The sequence below is a fragment of the Lates calcarifer genome, linkage group LG17 (assembly GCF_001640805.2).
Source record: "Lates calcarifer isolate ASB-BC8 linkage group LG17, TLL_Latcal_v3, whole genome shotgun sequence".
Classification (NCBI taxonomy): Eukaryota; Metazoa; Chordata; class Actinopteri; family Centropomidae; genus Lates; species Lates calcarifer.
The window spans coordinates 7,687,723-7,708,869 of record NC_066849.1 but is presented as its reverse complement, the minus strand read 5'-3'; the positions used below and the strand labels follow the sequence as shown (position 1 = coordinate 7,708,869).

At 41.3% G+C, this 21,147-nt stretch overlaps 2 protein-coding genes across 2 annotated transcripts; one reads left to right on the top strand and one right to left on the bottom strand.

The window, feature by feature from the left end:
- Window positions 1–11: 11 nt before the first annotated feature.
- LOC108879119 (early endosome antigen 1) lies at window positions 12–9,756 on the bottom strand. The gene is made up of 12 exons (XM_051076992.1): window positions 9,641–9,756; window positions 8,783–8,860; window positions 8,423–8,465; window positions 8,074–8,234; window positions 7,838–7,919; window positions 6,049–6,232; window positions 5,754–5,827; window positions 5,442–5,518; window positions 5,244–5,344; window positions 5,046–5,134; window positions 4,811–4,957; window positions 12–3,466 (listed from the first exon to the last, which is right to left on the bottom strand). Exons 2-12 carry the CDS (start codon window positions 8,846–8,848, stop codon window positions 3,294–3,296), a joined length of 1,197 nt encoding a protein of 398 aa, XP_050932949.1. The 5' UTR covers window positions 8,849–8,860; window positions 9,641–9,756; the 3' UTR covers window positions 12–3,293.
- A 152-nt stretch (window positions 9,757–9,908) lies between these two features.
- On the top strand, window positions 9,909–12,800 carry mmachc (metabolism of cobalamin associated C). Its single transcript, XM_018670109.2, has 5 exons — window positions 9,909–10,041; window positions 10,342–10,539; window positions 10,962–11,114; window positions 11,214–11,390; window positions 12,166–12,800. The coding sequence occupies exons 1-5, from the start codon at window positions 9,952–9,954 to the stop codon at window positions 12,346–12,348; spliced, it is 801 nt and encodes a 266-aa protein (XP_018525625.2). The 5' UTR covers window positions 9,909–9,951; the 3' UTR covers window positions 12,349–12,800.
- The last annotated feature ends 8,347 nt before the right edge of the window (window positions 12,801–21,147 follow it).

The window sequence follows — 21,147 nt, the reverse complement described above, 5'->3', positions numbered from 1 at the left end:
AGGCAAGTTGCTCTCTTTCATCTTTAACACAGACTTTTATTGTTGGAGACAAAACACAAAACATTTCTTTTACAGACAGTGAAAGAGGACACTGCTATACTGCAGCACTGCTGCGCAATACTTGGCAAATGTAATAAAACAGCAGTAGAAAGCAGCAGTCTGATTCATCAACCACTATGTTGCCACAACACCAAATAGATGAGCGTCTTCTTCATTGAATGTCTCTTCAACCACAATATTAACAGCTGTACGTACAATAAGAGCATGTTAGAGGAGGTTTGTTAAAATACTGTTGTGCACTGTGCTGTGCCATTTACTGTTTTCTAGAAGGTATTTTATTACTCACTATTGACTAGTGAGACAATTTGTCCTGTTAGATGAGCTGAAAAGCATCTGTGGTCACTTTTGCGATCCAAACCTCCATATACACAGCCTGCTGAACACACGTAAGCTTCCCATCAGCTCCCCCAGGACTCTGCACTGTGGTCTGGGATCCTCGATGGGGGGTGTCTGGATGCTGAAATATTTAACAGCTTGACACCAAGCTTGGCACAGTGTGACTCATGTCAGACAAGACAACATAAAGAGACTTTTGACTGTCTTAACTGAGCTGTGAACATATAAAGAGATCACAGTGGAGGTTGTGGGGGGTGTTGGCGCCTCGATAATGGTTTTTGGTTCCTCTTTGCCCTCACTTCAGCTGCATTACCAGGAATCAAAACCCCATCCCTCATCGGATTCCTTCTGGATTTAAGAGTGCGTTATGTCAGGAAGAAAAACGCATTAAATATCCATTACACTGCTACAGTGAACAGTGTAGCATTTCATATAGCAAATGATCACCAGAACTTAAAAGCTAAAAGGTACTGTCAATCTTTTCTGATATATGAACGCAAATCAAGTCATCAGACCTTGTCAAAGTTCAATATCATTAAGTTAAAATAAAATGTTTTTGTCATTTAACAAATTGATTAATTCAAAAATACCAGCTTATGGCAATATACATAGCATACTGTCAGCTCTTATTTTGCAAATCAAAAGCACTGTGATGAATGGATGGACCAGATTTCACTGTAGTTATGGGAAAAGATGAAAGTCTAACCCCAACAATCTGTAATCATAACAAACCTAAGCCTAACTATTTTTAATCTCGTCTTGCCTAAAAGCAAACCTAGGGGTTTGGCTGGCCAATCACAGAGCTTCTGTCCTTAACTCTGGCAGGACCCATAATTTATTATCAGCAATGCGCAACAACATGGGTGTAGAGGGTGTTTGCCTCTTTGCTGACACAAAGCTTTGCCATCCCCCATCATAAGAGGAGATGTTTTCTGAATGAGAAACTCGCACAAGAATCTTGGTTCTTGAAACAGCTGCCTGTCTCCATAGTTTGTTCCCAGCATCCTATCAGTCTGTACATGTGGACATAGTTACTGCAAATTATTTCAAGAGAATTTGTGGCTTTAACAGTTCTCAGCAGTTTGTACAGTCCTCAGCCTCATTACTAACTAGACTGAGGGGAAACAATAGGTTGATGAATACCGTTTAAAACAAAGACACATGAACAAATCAGAATTTGTTCAGAGTGCATTTGTCGGTGGTTTGCTTCAGTACTGTGGTAGCAAGAGGCTGGGTGTCACACAGGACTAAACTGTTTCAAGTCAAATTAGGTAAAAGAAAAAAGATTAAAACTAGTTTGACACTGTGTAGTCTTTCCTGAGTCCCTAACACTTCTGTTACTCTCACAAATAAGAACAGATGAATTGTATTAATCCCATGGGGGGAAACTGTTTATAAATAGCATCTGAGAATTTCCCACACTAAAAAGAAATTTCCCCCACAATTTATCACACATCATATCCAAGCAGGTCTTTTAAGCAGTTATGACACAAAGTAGGACGACATACAGTCGGGTCAATATGTATTTGGACAGTGAAACAATTTTCATAATTTTGCCTCTGTATACCACCACAGTGGATTTGTAACAAAGCCAGCAAGATGTGACTGAAGTGTAGAGTCCCACAGCATTTAAAGCGATTTTAATATATTGTAAGAGGCTCAAAAGTAATTGGACAGTCAATCAATCTGATGATAACTTTCATGGCCAGACGTGGCCCATTCCCTCGTTACATCATGACAAATTACATCTAGCCAGGTCAAGAATACCTTTGAGGAGGTGGCTGTATCATTGCTAATGTCTACAATCAAGAGATGCCTTCATGTATGTAAATACAGAGGGTTTACCACACAGTGCAAGCCAGTGTTAACTCAAGAACTCAAAGACCAGATTAGACTTTGCCTGAAAACACCTAAAAAAGCCTATCCAGTTCTGGAACAAGATTCTTTGGATGGCTCATGATCCAAAGAACAACACATCATCTGTCAAACATGGTGGAGGCATGGGCATGTAGTGCTGCCAATGGAACTGGGTCACTGGTGTTTATTGATGATGTGACTGCTGATAGAGGTGGCAGGATGAATTATGAAGTATGCAGGGCTGTGTTATCTGCTCAGATTCAGCTAAAAGCTGCATCACTAACAGGATGATGGAAAGCGACCTAAAACATACTGCAAAAGCAATCCAAGAGCTTCTCAAGGCAAAGGACTGGAATATTCTTCAGTGGCCATGTCAATTACCTGACTTCAATGTAACTGAACATGCTTTTCATTTACTGAAGCATCTCAAGGGAGAAAACTCAGCATTTGGGTTCCAGACTTGAGGCAGGCATTGACTGCAAAGGATTTTCATTCAAGTACTAAAAATAATCCTTCCATCTATGGTGATGTTTGTTTGTCCAATTACTTTTGAGCCTCTGAAAATGGAGGGACCATGTATAAAAATGGCTGTAATTCTTAAACGGTTAATGCAATATTTTTGTTAAACCCCTGGAGTTAAAGCTGAAAGTCTACACCTCAATTACATCTTGATGGCTTCGTTTCAAACCACTGTGGTGCTGGGTTTGAAATGTGACAAAACTATGAAAACTGTCCAAAAACTTATGGATGCTACTGTAATAACTCCCTGTAATATGTATGTGCCACTGTTGCCATGCCAAGTCTATTGCCTTTCTTTGTTTGCTTTCCCTTTCCCTTGGGGCAGCAAAGGAAATAAGCCATATGGCTGGTTGTTTTCCTGACTATTTCTATTTTTAAAGTTTGGGTTTTTTTGCAACAGAGCTCTAACTCCACTCATCAAATCAATTTAGAAGTATTAATACATCTCAGGTAGTGTATTAGAAGAATTAGAAGAAATGTCTGTCTGCCCAAATAAAAATCACACTTCACCTTAGAACAGGTCAGAGGTCATTAAGACTTAGATCAGATCCTAAATCTGGGTTCACATCGTCAAGATCGAGGAGATCATCACCATCGTCATCATTGTCACCGTCCTCCAGATCAGATCCTGGACCGGCAAAGTCGCTCCGTCTGGACTGAACACTCAGACGTACACGCGGCTTCTGATGAAGAGCTGGCAGAGGTGAAGAGCAGAGGAGGAGTGGTTAACTTGTGTGAGTGAGTGACTGAGTGCCTCTTTGCTGTTTTACCATGTGGGATTAGGTTGGAAGACATTCAAATGTTTTCCCATAACAACTTTGTACCAGTATGTGTGTGTGTGTGTGTGTGTGTGTGTGTGTGCATGTCAAATTAGCCTGGCTTCATGGGCCCAAATCACTCTGGGAAACATTTAGAGCAGAGATTGTAATCTCTTCCGGGAATGTCAACCTTCTCTTACAGTAATTCTCAGGGGTGAGCAGTGCATGTGCTCACACTCTCACTCTCTCACACACACACACACACACACACACACACACACACACACACATACAAACAGTACAAAATTTTGCAAGAAATAACTGGCTTTGCAGAGACTGGTGGAGAGGAAATAAGAGCTTTACTGCTTTATCTGCAGAGAGAGGAACACAGTAGGACTACAAACGTGTTCACAATTGTGCTGTACATCTCCAGATTACAGTTTTTTTTTTACTCTTCTTCTCTGCCTAAAGGAACAGTTCAACATTTTAGTTTATTCAAATAGGTTTCTTTGCTTTCTTGCTGAGAGTTAGAGATCAAATGTCTGTAAGGTAAATATGAAACAAAGGTTAACTTAGCTTAGCACAAAGACTGGAGACAGGAGGAAACAGCTAGCCTGGATATGTTCAAAAGTAACAAAATCTGCCTACTGGCACCTCTAAAGCTCAGTAATTAACACGTTTGATCTTGTCTGTTAAATCCACAAAAGCGACACCTGGTAGTTTTATGGAGGCTATGTGCAGGACCTCTTGGCTGAGAGCAGTGACTTCCTGTAGTTCTGTTGTCACCATGAAGTTACAAGCGAACCAGCAGAGACTCCAGAACAGAAATAAAGTCATATCCTTGATCTAATCTAAATCTCAGTGAGGCAGTTAATAAGTGTACTCCCCAAAATGTCAAACTATTCGTTTAACCAGCTGTATGCTGGAATGGTAAACACAGACGAGTGCTCTCCACAGTGAGTCAGATATACTGGGATGAATCAGAGTGAAGGTTGAACCAGATGCGTGGGGGAGGGACAGGAGGGGGAACTACACGTCCCATCTTGCTAAAAACTGTCATCAATGTGTACCCATCTGGTGCCCTGCGTAACGTTTTCTATTGGTTGGTGTGTGATCCAATTGTCAGAACGCGTTTTTGTTGCTGTGCATGTCGGTGGACAGAAGGCTTGTGAAAATGATATAATAGAGGCCATGTGGTGACAATGACTCAGCACGCTGATGAGCATACCTGATGTTGCACAAGGCAGCCGTGCTTTGGCGCCTTTTTCATTCATCCTTACCAGGGTCTTTGTCATCCAGCCATGACAGATCATCTGAGCTGACCTCGGCCAGGCTTGGGGTCGGGCTGAAGTCTTCCGAGTCAGAGTCTGGCTCTTCAACCCTGACTCCTCTACTGTGGTTGTGAGGGAGTGTGAGGGGAGATGCCCCTGAGTCACGTAGAAAAACATGGTTAAATAGCTTTGTCATGCTGTGTGTGTGTAGGAGAGACAGAGCCAAAGTGGGAGAGAAACTTGCCTGATGTGTGTGCTGACAGCAAATGTGTTGGTTCACGTTCTCGAAGAATAAGACTCCTGACCTCTTCTTTCAGTTCTGACACAATTGTTCTGTTGTAAGACATTAAATGCAACGCACAGTATGTAATCCACAGAAGGGTGGGACACAACCTCAGACACACACACACACACACACAGGTTCACACGCTCACACGTTTACCTGATCTGGTGTACCTCTTGCTGTGTCTGTGAATACTGAGAGACAGTCTTTGCCAGATCAGTGCTGTGAGTTCTGTAGCTGTCTGTCAGCTCCTCCAGTGTCTGAACAAAGCACACAAAGGAAAGGTTAAGGACCTGAAAGACTCAAACCACACATCACACAAGCAAACACAACCTGCTTGATACAATGTGTGTGGACCTTGCAGCTGCGTTCGTATTGTCTCCTGGTCTCTCTGGCCTCTGCCTGCTGGAGGAACACGTCCTCCTCCTGTCTCCCTGTCAAGAAGGAGGAAAAAAAAGAGTGAACGTTATGAGCAAGACTGTGCTTGCCTTTGCTTTGCGGGCCAGTAAAGAGCTTAGGACATGTGCAGTCCTGCAGAATCAATGCAAGGGCATGATGTGTGTGTGTGTGACTCGATTAGCCGAGTTTTCAGTTAGTCTATCTCTCTTCGCAGGTGTTCAAGAATCAATGCAAGGGCATGATGTGTGTGTGTGAGTGTGTGTAACTTACTTAGCTTTGTTTTCAGTTGGTCCACCTCCCGCCGCAGGTGTTCCAGCTCCTCTCGTCGAAGCTTTGAGCTGAAACTGTGGGTAAAGGAGAGAGAAGTGGTGACAAAACTGGTGTTTCATTTCCTCTCTTTTATACCAGTCTGCCCAAGAAATGAAAATGTCACAGAGAAACCTTGGTAGTATAAAAGTCTTTTTTGAATTCAACATGAGGTGTCAATATTTTCACTCCAACTGTAAGCTGCACCTATCATCAGTTTAGTCTGCAGTTACGCCCCACAGCTCCACCCCTAATGCACCTCTCCTCCAGGTTGCCTAGCGACGTGGCTCTGGTGATGTGTCCCCGCAGACTGCTCAGCTCACGTCCCACCTCTCTCCTCCACTGCTCCATCCTTCTCTCTGCTCCTGGACTTTGTCCCCTCCTCGATTCGCCCCTCTCTCTTTCACTCTCCCTCAGCGCCTCATGCAGCCTGTGAACCTCCTCTGGAAAAGAAGAGAGATTTCTATGACTAAGGGATTTTTCTTCTCCTGTAGCAGCCTTGTGGACAAATCCAAATAATTTATTAATATCTTTAATTATGAATGAATCCATTCTTGATGAGTGCGTTTTGCTTTATCACACAGTAGAGGCTTGAGCAGTAAGTAGAGAAGGCAAAGAGAAGCAAGCTGTAGAGGGAAACTTAGGACAGCGGTGAGGCAGCAAATATATAATTCTACAATACATTTACAGCTGCACTGATTCATCTGGCAGACAATTCTGTCAAAATGATGAACAAATGAGGTACAAGCTACAGTAGACATAATGTAAATAAATCAGACTGTGGCCAATAAACCAGGTAGCACTCATCTATTGCAAATGGTGCTGTCCTGTAAGAGCTGATGGTTCCCAAAAATGAGACGATATGTTCCTGTAAATCGTCCTGCTTCCTGTTGAAATGAGGATTCTGCTAAAGGTTTCACTCCCTATTTTCTCCCCTGAGACAATCTAAGTGAAAGTAACGGTATCCAGTTATCATACTGGAAATGGAATCAAGTGTCTTTACAACAACCTAAAAATGGAAGCTATTTCCTGTTTCTGCCCCCCATTTTAAGCCACAAAGCAGTGACCATCTGTACCATTTAAACAGATAAAATGCACAATACTACCCAATATGCAATAATGCCAAGGAAAGGCTAGTAGTAGGCCAGTCCACTTCATGAGGGCTTTATTTGTTTAGTGTGATTAAACTAATAAATCCAGTTATTTATAAACATACTGTAAAGCAAAACAATTCACTTAAATCATTTCATATGGTACTGAAGAACAAACATTAAGTCGTGAGGTTGCATGCAGATAAAAGCCAATCAATGACAGTGTGTTTTAAATTGTCTCTGGAAGAGGCATTTAAACAGAAATAACAAAGCAGGAAGAGGAAGAGAACATTATATTTTTGTGCAGCCACTGATAAATCTTTTTGATTCATTGAGGGACACATAAGCTTGGGTTAGGAGCAGAGTGGTACAGCTACAGCAGTTACAAAATGTATGTGATGCACTGCTTTTCTGCTTTGTAAACAGGAGTGTATCAAATTCAACTGTGAAAGCAGGGAGGCAGTAAAGTGAGGCATGAAGTGGGATAATATGATCTTTCTTTATCAGTAGAAGATAAAGAAACCTGAGTTGTCCAAAAATACAGAGGCACAGTATTCATAGTTGGCTATGTAGATATAACTGACTTTTACAAGGCTGGAGATTTTCAAGGTCTGTAAATGATTCTGAAACTGGATTTGACAACCAAATTACACTGTTTATCAGACTTGACTGCTGCACTGAATAATGATATACATTTTGGAAGAGACAAACATATGTGTCAAATCATATGGTAAAGATTTATTTCTGCTAAAATTCCTGTAGCACCCGCAACAACCTGACAGTCTCCAGGAACTGTTTATTTTTCATTGGGTGTGACCACATTAAATACTGTTGAACTGGATAATAAGATCTCGTTTCTTCTAGTGGACAATAACAGCAGTCAGGTGTTGCTGTGTTAGTTATATGATAATGTGAGACAGTATAAAATGAGGTTAGTAGTCATGGTGCAGTAGTTACCTTCTAGCGTCTGGATGTGACATTGTTGTGACTGTCTCTCCCTTTCCATGTCATGGAGTTTCTGGGTGAGAGACTCAATCGCCTTGCAAAGAAATCAGAGGCAGAAATTTTGGGATTCTGTCAATGCTGACAACACTGTAATACATTAGATAAATGCTGCAACTATTTGATCTTGTACACTTGGCTTATCAAACAAATAATTGCACACCTGCTTGATTAAACAAATAAACGCACACCTGGCTCTGAATCTGGAGTTGTGATTGGATGGCAGCTAGGTCTGCCCACTGCACACCAGCACTGGGAGATGGGGAAGGCTGTCGGAGAAGGGGGGCTCGAGGGGGAAGAGCAGGAGGGTCCAAATCTGAGTCATGAATCCGCTCCCTTACTGGAAACAAATCTGGAGAGGAACAGGAATGTGTGGGAGGTTGTCAACAAAAGGCTAAAATCAAATCGAATAAGTCTAGTCTCCCTCCCATCATGATCTGCACTATATGAATATATATGAAGTGTGAAAGTCAAGAAATTATGCACTCACACAAATTTCCCCTTTCCGTCATATTCATTCATCTGAAACTGTTCACCCACCTTCTCCTCCTTTGGAGAATTTCCCTGGTGAGGTCAGTCTCTCCTGTGGATAAAAACATTTTTCAGATTCAAACGGTTTTTCCCACACTCTCAATATTAGTCCGCCTCTTTATCTGAATAACTGATTTACCCAGTTAAATTTTTAGTGGAGCATTACTGCCATCTGTAGACAACTACAATGACAACAATTTACAACTAAGACAGCAAGGGAGGCTCTTCAGGGTTTAATATACATTTCACTGATGGAAAACGAAAATGCATTAATGTACAGTGGCAGCATACTCTCTCAAAAAGTGAGATTTTTTTTGTTATTGCCTGCAACACCAATAATTTAAGTGTTTGTAAAGGGTTTGTACTCACCCTCATCTTTGCAACGCTGCCATCTGCAACAGACAGGATGGAGCTCAGCTGATTGTCCCAGTTCATGTTTGAGTTGATCTAGAAAGAAAAGCATCAAGTGAAGTTGTCAAATGCATCATCATCAGCATTAGTCGGTTAATTCTTGACTCGTGCAAAAGGGTCATACAAGACAGTGTTGTATTGCCTGCCAGTGAAGTTTTCATCAAACACCAGTAACTTAAGACGTGTTTTGAGGCTGGTTGGTGAGGTAACGAGCTAGCTGAGATCTCTGACACTTTATGGGGGATTAAATTACAGCAGGCCTGGGGTTTTTGCACGTTTGTAGTGACGCTCATCGGCTATTAGCTGCTACTCAGGCAAATGTAGCTGTGTGCAGGCTGTCTAATAATCTAATAGGTCTGCTTAATTAGTCTCCAGTCTCGTAGGGAATACCTCCCTCTTTGGTTCCCAGGAGTAGGTACAGATATAAACTGGAAGTGATGCAGGGCAGGACCCCCGACCCCCACCACCCAGCTCAGCCCGTCACCCCGAGTATATGCTTGCTGACAAAGACATAGCAACATGCACAATAAACACGCCACGGCTAACATGAAATGAGACATGACAAACGTTACACAGCTTTTGTTGGCGTAACCTAAGCTAATTTCAGCTAGCAGCAGTTTTACGACGAATTTTCTCTCAGCGTTCATACCGTTACTGTCTTGGCAGGCAGAAAATAATATTCACCGCCTCTAAGACGCTGAATGATGTCTGCTTTCCCTGATTACATACAACCTGTCGCTGAAGAAAAAAATACTTTACCATTTCTAATGACAAATCTTTACATGTTTCTGCTAGCTGGCTAATCAAGCTACTCACAGAAAATATTGCGACTCCACTTTTAAATCCAGGAGCCCATAACGGGGACGTGATTGCGTCTGACGCAGCTGCAGGAGTGTTCTGGGTATTGTAGTAAATGGCTACTCTGGTCTTTGGTCTTCAGTCACAAATGTACAGAAATACTACCGTGGTCTTTATCCAAAACACATTGTATTGTGAGTCGTATTGTAGCCGCCTGTTTTTTCAGAACAAATCATTGCAAAAACGTGTAAGGGTCCGGCTCAATTACTGACAATGGAAACGCAAAAGAACACCATAACCCACAATTCAACGCAAGTTGCCATGCAACCATGGCGGCCACCACTCTCAATGTGGAAAGTGTAACAGGACTGTTAGAGGACTGTTTAACAAAACTGGGGTTTGAAGTCTATCATCTAAAGGTACGGTGACACTAATTACTCTCTATTGTGTAGATTTGACAGCAAAATGTGAAAGGTAATTCACTACATCAGCTCCTGTTTACGTGCTACTCGGGACTGAGGACTGGGAATGCGGAAAAACAAAAAAATATAATTATTAGAGTAAAAACATAAAATTATTGTCAGCTAATTAAAAGACTCTTTTCTTGTCAACCCAAGTTAGATATTTATATGCTAGAGCAAATATAATCATACGCCTTTGTTTATTTATGCCTCTATTATCTGTCCATTCTGACAGTTGTTTTCCCATCGTGTTCACAGGTTGGTTGGTATAACTCTGTACTGCCTCCCTCACTGCGCCTGGCTTACCCAGATGACACTCTGGCTGTGGTGGTGCTCAGCACTCCTGCTATGTTTGAACAAGCCTTCTTGCCCTTCATGGAGGAGAGGGGCTGTCAGGGACTGTCAGACCCCATAGATCAGTGTGTCAAACACTGTGTCACCTCTGCTGTCTCACAGGTGAGGGATGCGGAAGGACAGATAGAAAAGACCTAAATCTGACCATATATCCTGATACTGTAAACTATCTGGAGTTTCAACTGAAAGATTATATGTAGATAAAATAATCAAATGAGAATTTCTGGTTTTGGTTGATACAGATAATTAGACAAGTGAAAATTCAGTGTACTGTACAATGATGGAAGAATCCTACAAACCCAGTATTGCCATAAAGCAGTCATCTGCCATTGTCCACAGTGGCCCAGTAGATAAATATCATCAGCATTACAAAGTATGGCAAAATCTCTAAAGGCTGTCAAATTTCAATTTTTTATTATGGCAGATATTTTTGTATTGTATTATAACTCAAATCTAGTTAGAGATACGATTGCAACTATAACTATTTCCCTGATCATTTTCCCTCCCCTCTCCCTGCCCTGCAGTGTTTTCCAGGACAGAAGGTGGATGTGAGGTATGACTACGAGCTGCTGCCCAGCAGGAAGCCGAAGTTCTTGGCACAGACTGCGGCTCACGTGTCTGGAGCAGCCTTCTACTACCAACAGTCTGATGTCATGGACCAACCCTGGGCTGAAAAAGTAATGCTTTTTTGTGGCATCTAATTAGTTGAGAAGTGTTTGCCTTCTCTTCTTGTCTCCTCACCTAAGTTTTAAGCATCTCCCTCTTTTTACCCACAGAAAATATTCGGAGTGTGTGTGCATCCAAGGTTCGGCGGCTGGTTTGCCATCAGAGCTCTGTTGGTGTTTGGAGATGTGATGGTGGGCTCTGAGGTGGTGCAGCCTGCTCCTCCTGACTGTGTGCCCACCAGAGAGGGCAGGATACAGCTGCTGGAGGCTTTCAACTTTCACTGGCAGGTACAGCACCTCAGCACTGTCAGTTATAATACCTGTTGCAGACACAATAAACAGACACCAGGGATACTGAACTGTTTCATGTCAAAGACCACCAGACAAATGCCCTTTAGATAAAAGACCACCCATGTGGTGGAGGATTTTGTTGTCCCATGCGAGAGATTTCAGGTGTCTGTTCACTCTGTATTGTACTGGAGGTGAGCTCAGAAGAAACAGTGAAACTTGTGTTGTCTCTTTGGACAGAACATGATGCAACAGAATGTAGTTTAACCAAAAAGATAAAATAAGTGTGTGGAATATTTCAATTCATTTTTATTAAAAAATTTAACATGTCATTTGCTAACATAACATATTTTACATTTTCAGCCCCAGGCTTAAGAGACTTGCAAAATTTTTCTAAATATTTTAGTTGTCAAGTTAATTTTAGAATTTACTCGTGATTTACTTCTGATAAAGTACATTTTCCTGGAATTAAACACAGCACCAGTATATGATTTTAATGAGTTTTCAACATGTAATTAAATACTGTATGTGATCAGTCAGAGGAAATCAAAGAACTTGTGTTTTTATTGTCACTTCAGAAATATTTTGACAGCCCTTAATTGAAAACATTGTAGATGTATTTATTTAGGTAGTTGTGGAAGCTGTTGGTATTTTTTTCTCTGAAAGTTAAAATTCTGTTTTCATTTTTTAGGTTGAATTTACTTAAGTAACAGCTCCAACTGTCTTAAGTCAAATCAGTGTGTCATTAAATTTTCTTTCTAATTTTGGTCACCAGGACTGGAGCTACAGAGACATTGTCCCTCCAGTCCAGACCTACTCTCAGAAACAGAGGGAGTATTTTTCCACTCCTCCTGCTCAGCGGTCTGCTCTGCTCAGGACTTGGGGCTTCCTACCAAGGGAAGACCATCAACCTGAAACCAACCCAGACTCACAGAGCCAGATGAACGGACATGGCTGACAGAGAGGAACAGCTGCGGAGTGGAAGTATCACCCATTCACTCCAGGCACAAACCTCCACTGCTCGTCAGACTTTTAATTAAATTTTGATTGAACCCTGATCGACTGGCTGATTGCTCAAGCCTAAGCTAAAATGCTGATCTAAGCACATAAAGTTTTGGTGAAACCTGCTTCATGGTATGTGGGATACTTTTCCAGGACTTGCATATGAATGTTAACTGCTGTGCTGCTGCTATATGATGAGTTACCTCACATGTTCACACTACTTGGAAATATGGTCATATTTAAAAGGCAGCTCCTTTTATTGTGTCATTTAATCCTGATACACTCATACATATTGTATGAAATCAATGCTAAGGACTATTACAGGCTTTGTAGCTGCCTTCTGAAAAGACAGTTACAGCTGAGTACAATTTCTGTTAAGTAAAAATGTCATTAAAAATTCCCAATCTTTTTGTTTTGTGTTTATAAAACTGTCTGCCCCTGTTGTTGAAGGATGACGGATTTTAAGAAATGTTGGACAGATCTTGATGAAAGCATAGGCGTGTCCTGCTGAACAAACCAGAGGAAATGGCATTTGTTCTGTCATGAGCTGCCATTTTTTGAAGAAGAATGTACTTTATTTGCTGTTTTTTTTGTAGCGTGCCTTTCAATTACCATATTGACTCATACTCAATATCAACACGAGGGTTAAAGAAACCCTCTAGCCGCAGCCTGCAGGCTTTTTGTTTTTAGATTTCTAGAATACCTTTATTCATCTTAATGGTAAAAAAATAAACAATAACTTAAAAAAGGGAAAAAAAGAAATGTTTGTCTCTGATTTTAAGAAATGTTAAACCCTGGCAAATAAGACTAAATATGAAAACTGAGCATGTAAACAAAATGTGTAAACCACTCCAAAGAAGCCTTTAAAGGATCAGTCTACCAAATAACACACTTAACACTTAATGTTCTTAGTCGTTCAAATTTAGCCTTGCAGACACTTTAGTAGCAGTAGTAGTTATGACTGCATGTTGTTTTTTTTTTGTTGTTTTTTTTTGGTATTCTGTGAATGACAATGATTTGTGCTGTCAATCCCTCCATCTATTCATGCCCAGGATTTATCGGTTCCATTGCCTTGTCCTTGTCTCCAGTTTACCTGACACTCACCTTGATGCATTATAGATGTGAGCCGCCTCTGGCCCCAGCCTGGTGACAGACTGACAACTGTAACTATCAGCCCCTGTCACCGGGTCAGCATCTTACTCAACACTGTCACCCAGGACAAACACAGTTTATAAGGCTTATCAGGTGTTTTATTTCTTTGATCTATTTTTTTTAACAAAGGTAAATTCACACAGACACATTTACACTGAACAGCTGCTCTGAACAACCAGTGGATGTCTGCACCAAGCAGCTTCCCCAGGTGCTGAGGAGCTCTTTTCTGTCCAAAAAGTACAAGAACTAAGAAAGTAGCTGTGTCTCTCCAGTGGCTCTGCAGTGGGAAGTCATTATAGCTCATGTTTATAGTTACACCTCTAGATGTCACTGTCCTCTTGATAATACAGGCTGTGGCTCTGTGCTGCTGTCTAAAGCATCTGCAAATGTTCAGCACTTGATAAAGTCAAGTACTGACTTTGCAGATAACCTGCCTCACATTAAAATATCCCCTCATACTCACTGTCACTGTTAAGTCAGTCTTAGATATCTATTTAATCTTGCATCATATTCAGTTTAAGCAGCTTTATTCTCCTTCCTGTCAGTATTTACACTTTGCTTTCTTTCTTTGTGATGAGAACCCGTCCTGCTGAGCTATCTTTGCTTCATTTCACATTTTCTGTTCATTGCAACACCCCACCTCTCCCTCTCCCTCTCAGTGCATCCCTCTCCTCACCCCCTTCTCCCTCCCATGCTATTCTGTCTATCTGTGTACTGAATCAGCATTTCAGAGCAGTATGCCGCAGGCCTGCAGAGAGGCAGACCACAGAGTTAATTATACTCCCACAGATACTCGATCTCTCCCCCTATCCCCCTCTTCTGTTGCTCCATCCCACCTCTCTCTCCCTCTCTCTTTCCCTTTCTCTCTTTTGATGTATTCTGTATGTCTTGAACTCTGCAGTTCAACTCTCAGTCCCTCCATGAGCTTCCTAGGATGCCGGTATATCTATAATAATCACAAAAGGAAAAAAGAATTACCAAAGAAAATGTATTTGGCACAAAACAAGACAAGAAAAATCAAGTGGGCACAGAAAACTTTGGCAGAATAATGTCCTTCTTGCAGTTTTTTTTTCTTAATTGCTGTCTCTCTTTGCATCCCTTCCTCACCCCTTTGATTCTTCCTCGGTTGGTTTTGAACCCAGACATCCATAATTTTCTGCGGAGACATCTGACAGAGTGAGAAGCCAAACCCTCTAGTAGTTCTCAGGGTTTGCACTTCTCTGACTCTCTGTTGCTGCGGGCGAGAGGACTGTAAGCTTTGTCTTCAGAGGTGAGTGGTGTACCTCACAATCTGCAGCTGGGGAAACCCTGATATTTTGCATGTCAGAAATGAAGCAATAAGACATGGAGAGTCAGGTGGGGGCGAGCGCTCCCTCTTTCCCCTCTCTTCAGTATCCTGCAGGAGTCAGTTGCCTCCACGGTGCAGCTCGAGTTCTGGCAGGCAGAGCTACACTGCTGAGCTCTCATGGCTCTTGTGTTTTTTACAGGACTGCAGAGGCAGTTTTGCTCTATGACTGCTGCAGGACGCAGGAGGTTACCAGCATTTACACCACTAGATGATTGAACTAAACTGTTTTCTGCACATGATCATCCACATGTACAAATACACACACAAAAAAGATGTGAACAAAAAAGATTCAGACTGTAAAAAACACACCATATTTTGTGGTTTCATCACTGCATTGAACAATATAGGAGCTATTTCCCACAGCAAAGACTTAAAAGTCCAATAAAAGCCAGTGCAGGGCTGCTGATCGTAAAAATAAATTAGTTCAGATTCAGTTTGTTATGAGAGGCAATATTAAAAGTCTTTAAGATCCAAAGAAGGGGAAAAAAACACTGGACAGTAATGACATGTTTTGTGCATGTCAGGAAGTATCTGGTGCTGAAATAGTTTTAGGCAGAGACGAGAAAGAGGAGAAAGACAGGGAAAAAAAGATGAGTGGTATTTCATGAGTGGTGGCTCAGTGAAGCAGTGTTATCCGCCCACAGATATCAGCTAACAACAAGAGAGGGGAAAGGCCAACAGCGTACCAGCAACAGAGGAGGAATTGAGCTCTGAGTGGGGGGAGGAAAAGCCCAACATTCAGAGAATTTAGTTAAATTTATAAATGTATGTTTACATTACCACTGAGTGTTAGAAAATGAGGGGAAAAAAGGAGAAACGTGAAACACTGAGCACTCAAATATTACGCAGAGATGGAGATTTATGAGAACTAAGGGAAAGCTTAATTATGACTCTCTTCTCTTTTTCTGTTTCCTGCACTTCCTATTCTACTCTTCTGTTTTCCCACAGAGCCCCCTCTCTCTAAACCACACTGCCTCAGTGTGTGTGTGTGTTTCAAGAGGTTTTAAATTTTTTAAACGTCTCCTTATCAGTTTCTTGGATTAGCATAATTAACTAGTCCTATGCCTCAGAGTTCCCCCTGCATCCAATAGGTTGTCGGCTCTGGTTGCGGAGGCCAATGGGCATGAAGAGGGAGTGGTCAACCAAGGACGGAGGGGTCTGAATAGAAACGGGGGGGGGGGGCATTATCATCAGACTAAACCGGGCGATTAAACTACAAATCCCTCTTTCTACACACACGGAAACACTTAAACCAAGTGTTAAATGAACAGAAAAATGTCAGATCTGTTCAAAAATGATAAAATCAGATGTACAATGTAAATAACACAGGCACAAACACGCATTAAATATGCCAACACACAGCTGATTAAGTCTGTCAGACAGAAAAACATGAGCTCTGCCATGACCCATCACTGCGTCTGCATGCAAACAGAGGACTCTAATGTGCAGCACGGCAATAACACAGCAAGTGATCATGGGCATTCATGTAGTGGAAAATGCTGCAGGCAACCTCCCAGCTATTGGGATGTCCACATGTGAATATAATTGTACTCACTGGTGTACTTAAAGTAGAGTGTTGTAGGAGTTTGTGTCTGGGTAGAGATGTTACAACAGCTTTATTCCTGTTTCTCTCAGGGGAACAACAACATAACATCTACCTGACACCCTCATCGTCTCCACTATAAACAGCCCATCAAAGAGGCACTGTGGCAGTCAGACAGGAGAGAAGGATTAGCCCAAGCTAAGGTTCCCTTTACATAATCTACTGTTTTAGATTAGCTTAATTCCCTTGAGAATGTGATATATTTAACCCTTTGAAACAAGAGAGGAGAATCGCAGTCTCACAGCTCCATAGTCGACAGTCACATCACAGTTCTTAACAGTTTATTTCTAAAGGGTGAGACGATGGCACAGGAGACACAGAGGATCCTTTATGTTGACAGACACAGTTTGGTTGTTCTGGAGTATGCACTACATCTTGTGGCTAAATTCTGACTTGAGGGAGTTCAGCTTATGCTGTCAGGGAATGAGCTGAAGTGAGCCTGCTGTATATAACTCTGGCTAAACAGTGGCAACAGTGGGCACAAGTTGAATGATAATTATAGGTAAAGCACTGTGTTAATAGTAGTACAGATAGTCAACAAACAGACTCATTATTGTCAGCTACACAGCAATCTAAAATTAGCAAACATTCGCCACATTAGCCGCTACTATTGTAAGACACTTCTGTCACCAGCTGAGCTGTCAGTGGTCAGGTTGCTTTGTGGGTAATGTAGGCATCAGGTTTTGACAAGGATGAGGAATGCGTGGAATATAAAGGACAATAGTTCTGGTTCTACTGCATCATTTTTATCCTTTAAAAATGTTAATTGTCACAGTGTCATAGGAGTACATTGCTATTTTGTTGGAGCACTAATCTGATAAAGTCAAGTCATGGACATTAATAGACCTGCGCTCAGATTTAAGGTTTCTGACCAGTGACATTGGCATGGCTCAGATTCATATCTATGGCAGCAAGCAGCAATTCCTCTAAGTAAAATTCACCATCTCACCATGTCTAGTACTGAAGGTTTAAATGTGTTATATGTATGTTTTTGCTATTTCTACATAGGAAATGTTAGCATTAACAGCAGTTTACTTACCAGCCTAGAAGAAACTTTGCAAGTTCTGCATTAAACGTAATTCCTTTACTTGCCAAGAGCTGTGGAGAGCTGTCAGTGTTAACTCTTGTTTTGCTTCTACATCTATAACTTTTCTTCTATGGATGTTAGGATGCTCACCAGCGAGTCCTGGCCCATCTTGTAATGCCACTTAATGCCAGTGAGTCTCTGTAGCATCCAGTCTTTCATTCCAAAATGAGAAGATGAAGAAGCACTGTCAATGGTTATTCTAACTCTTGTTATGAACAATCACTGCAGAAGCTTAGTAAACAACTGTTAATGCTAACATTCGCTATATAGCGATAGCAAACATTTACATATAGCACCTTTAACACTTCATACTCACTAATCAATATCTGAGATAATTACATCATAATTTGCAAAAACTTCATAAACTGCACCTCCGATCATATGACATTCCAGAGATTCCTACGTTTATTTATAACGCTACTATGAATGTTTTTCAAGAATAACTTGTAAACTTTGTTATTCCAAATGAAAAGTTCATTGAGATACTTTAAGAAGGCAAAAGGGAAAGAAAGAGATGAGGGACCAGCATTAGCAATCAGTTCACAGGAAAACAGGGATAGAGGCAGCAGGAAAACACAGGTGCAGTGTTCAGAAATGAGACTATCACAGGTGATTTGGCCAGCTCACAATACCATCCAAAAAAGATTTCACAAGTGAAGTAGCCAAAATTGCTAGCCAGCAGTTTTTCTTACTGTAACTTTTGCCAGCAAAGATTACTGTTTACCACACTTACATCCATATTTTGATTCCAAGCTTGTAATTTGATTTGTATGTAATATGTTAAGTTCGATGTCTACACTAGCTAATTAAATATCTATATCTCTTCCCCATAGGCCAAAGAGAGAAGGTGTGTTAATGGAACTTTGTGCCCTGCGTATTGGGTCAGTGTATGTCTAATGTTGTGAAACTGAAGCCCATGGCATCAAAAAATCACTCCAGCCAAGTACCCAAATTTGGCAACCCTGCTATCATTTACAGTGTTTTCTAAAAACTAAGAGGTATAATTAGATCTGATTCTCAGACATGTACATTTATATTCACTTAGATCTGTGAGAGTGTGAAAGCAGGGGACCAAATGTTTGTTTCCTGCTTTTTGACAGGAAATGCAACGTAAGTTCAGCTGAGCAACGTTCAACACGCCTTCAGACTGCAAACAGGGAAAAACTGCACCAAAACCACATATACATACATGGAAAAAGGTCTAGTGAAGCTTGGCATGTTAATAAACTGAATAAGGGTGTTGATTGATTGTTTATAGTGAAAAAAATACAACACAAAAAGGAGGGGGCTTCCTTGCTCTTGCTATTAGCTCAAACCTACCATCCTTCACATGCCTGCTGTGGATCAGGCTCACATGGTACCACCGTATGAGCTAATTTACAGCCATGCATTAAGTATTACATCACAGCTGTCGATGAACTCTAAATCTGCCTCTTATATGAGATTAGGTCCTTACTGTGGCTCTGCCCACAACAAACTGTGAGGAACAACATTCACATCATTCATCTCTGTTTTGCTCTTGTTGTGTTTCTCTCCTCTTCTTCTGTTTTCCCATGGATGATCCCTCAGGTGAAACAGCAGAAAAGCCTGTGGAAAATATTTGGTCACTTACTGACATTTTTCTGCCTGTTGCTAGTTTCCCTTGCTGTTTGCCTCCGTCCCTTTGACTTCTCCTCTTCACATGGCTCTCCTGCCCCCCAGAGAGACTGGTTTGTTGCGTCGTGTTGCTCGGCTATGGAGGAAATGCTCATTCTCAGTTATCATTACCTTTCATTACTCTTTGTGGTGCCTGTGGGCTCTCTGTGTCAGTGTATGTGGGCTTCAAGACAGAATAATAGCACAGTTTGGATGGGCAGGGAAGGCATTTTTCTTGTTTGACAGTGAAGTTAGCACATTAAATACACTTTTGCCTCATTACTGGGGTTAAAATATACTGTGCTGATCTGGACACATGGATTTAAGTTCAGACCGATCTCCACAGCTGGACATAAACCAAAGAAGATCTTTGGAATCAGGGTTCAGAATTACTTACAAGCTTTAAGTATAATGTACTATTGTTTGTTTGTGTTTTTGTATGTGTGCGTCTACCATCCACCCACACAATCATGCGTCTTATGTTTTACATCCTGACCATAGCATTACTACAGTGTGCTGCAGGCTTAGGAAACTATACTCTATAGGTTCTTTGTATATGTGTCTCTGTGCACATTGGTGCATTTTTATGTAAATGATCCCCATCTCAAGAGGTACTATTGCCTCTACATCGTATGGTTGTTATCCAGTTTTATTAAGTCAATATTTCATGCACACGCACAAATAAAATATTAGATAAATCCTCTTGAATACAGTAAGTGCTGCTCCTTTTCAGCGTTTGACCTTAAAGTCAGAAATGGGCTAGTGTGGTGACTGGGGTCAGGTGATTTGATCTGATAGGTAGTTTAGTGCCAGTGAGCAAGTGAGCGTCTCTAAGTAAATTATCTCTTGTAATGGAGATGGTCAAAGGTCAAAGCCAAACACTGAAATATTCACAGGATGATGTGGAAATCCACCTGAGAAAGGAAGAAGAGGCTGCAGGCTTTGCTTTCAAACCCTCAGTGCACCTGTCGTCCACCATTCAGCATCGATAAGTGTAATGGGAGAACAGCTGAATTCATTAGGCTCAGATTGACCTGCTATGACGAGCAATTTAGTTTCAAACACAGTTAGGCACCTGCGGGAGAGAGGAAATTAGCATTTTAAATAGGGACGATTATAGGCCAGGCCACTGTGTGTGTGTGTGTGTGTGTAGCTACACGCAGACATTTCCTTTCCACTCACTTACTTGAGTAACGCATCGCCGTGGTTTATGCCATCTGAAATATTGACACAACATAATGCTCTCCTCCCACGCCTCAATGCACTTTTTTATAAATAGAGTGCCGGTGCTGAACGCAGCTGGAGAGCACTTGAATCTGACACATCACAAAGGAACCACTCTGCCCTACTCCTACATTTAGCTGGCAGGCCTTACAAAATAGTTACCAGTGAGAGCATTTAAAGTGCAGATGGCTTTGATATGATAGTTACAGAATATCAGCTTTAAAGAGACACAGACTTCGAGTAAAACTGACGTACTCAGTTTGGCAGCAAAGCTTATATCAGAGTTTTTAGTCCCTCTTTGGAAGAGATATTTAGGCAGCCAATTTTTAGCCATGCTAACACCATGTCTCAAGGGATTGTCAGTCTATTGGTCAGTCCTTCACTTTGGTCCAGACTTCAATATCTCAAAACCTATTAGATGAATCAACATAAAATTTTGTGGAAACATCCGTGGTCCCCAGAGGATTAATCCTAATGATTTTGGTGATCCACTTACTTTTCCTCTAGTCTCTCAAGTTCAGTCAAATTCAGACAATCATATGTCATTTTAACGATATGGTTGATGAAAGTAAATATATGATTTTTTATGGGCGATGGTCTTGAAGAATGGAGCTGCCCCAAGACACAAAATGGCACACACATGCACACAGTATTTTATTAGTATTAGTATTTATTGACTTGTTTTTCAGTATGTTGAGAGTAAATG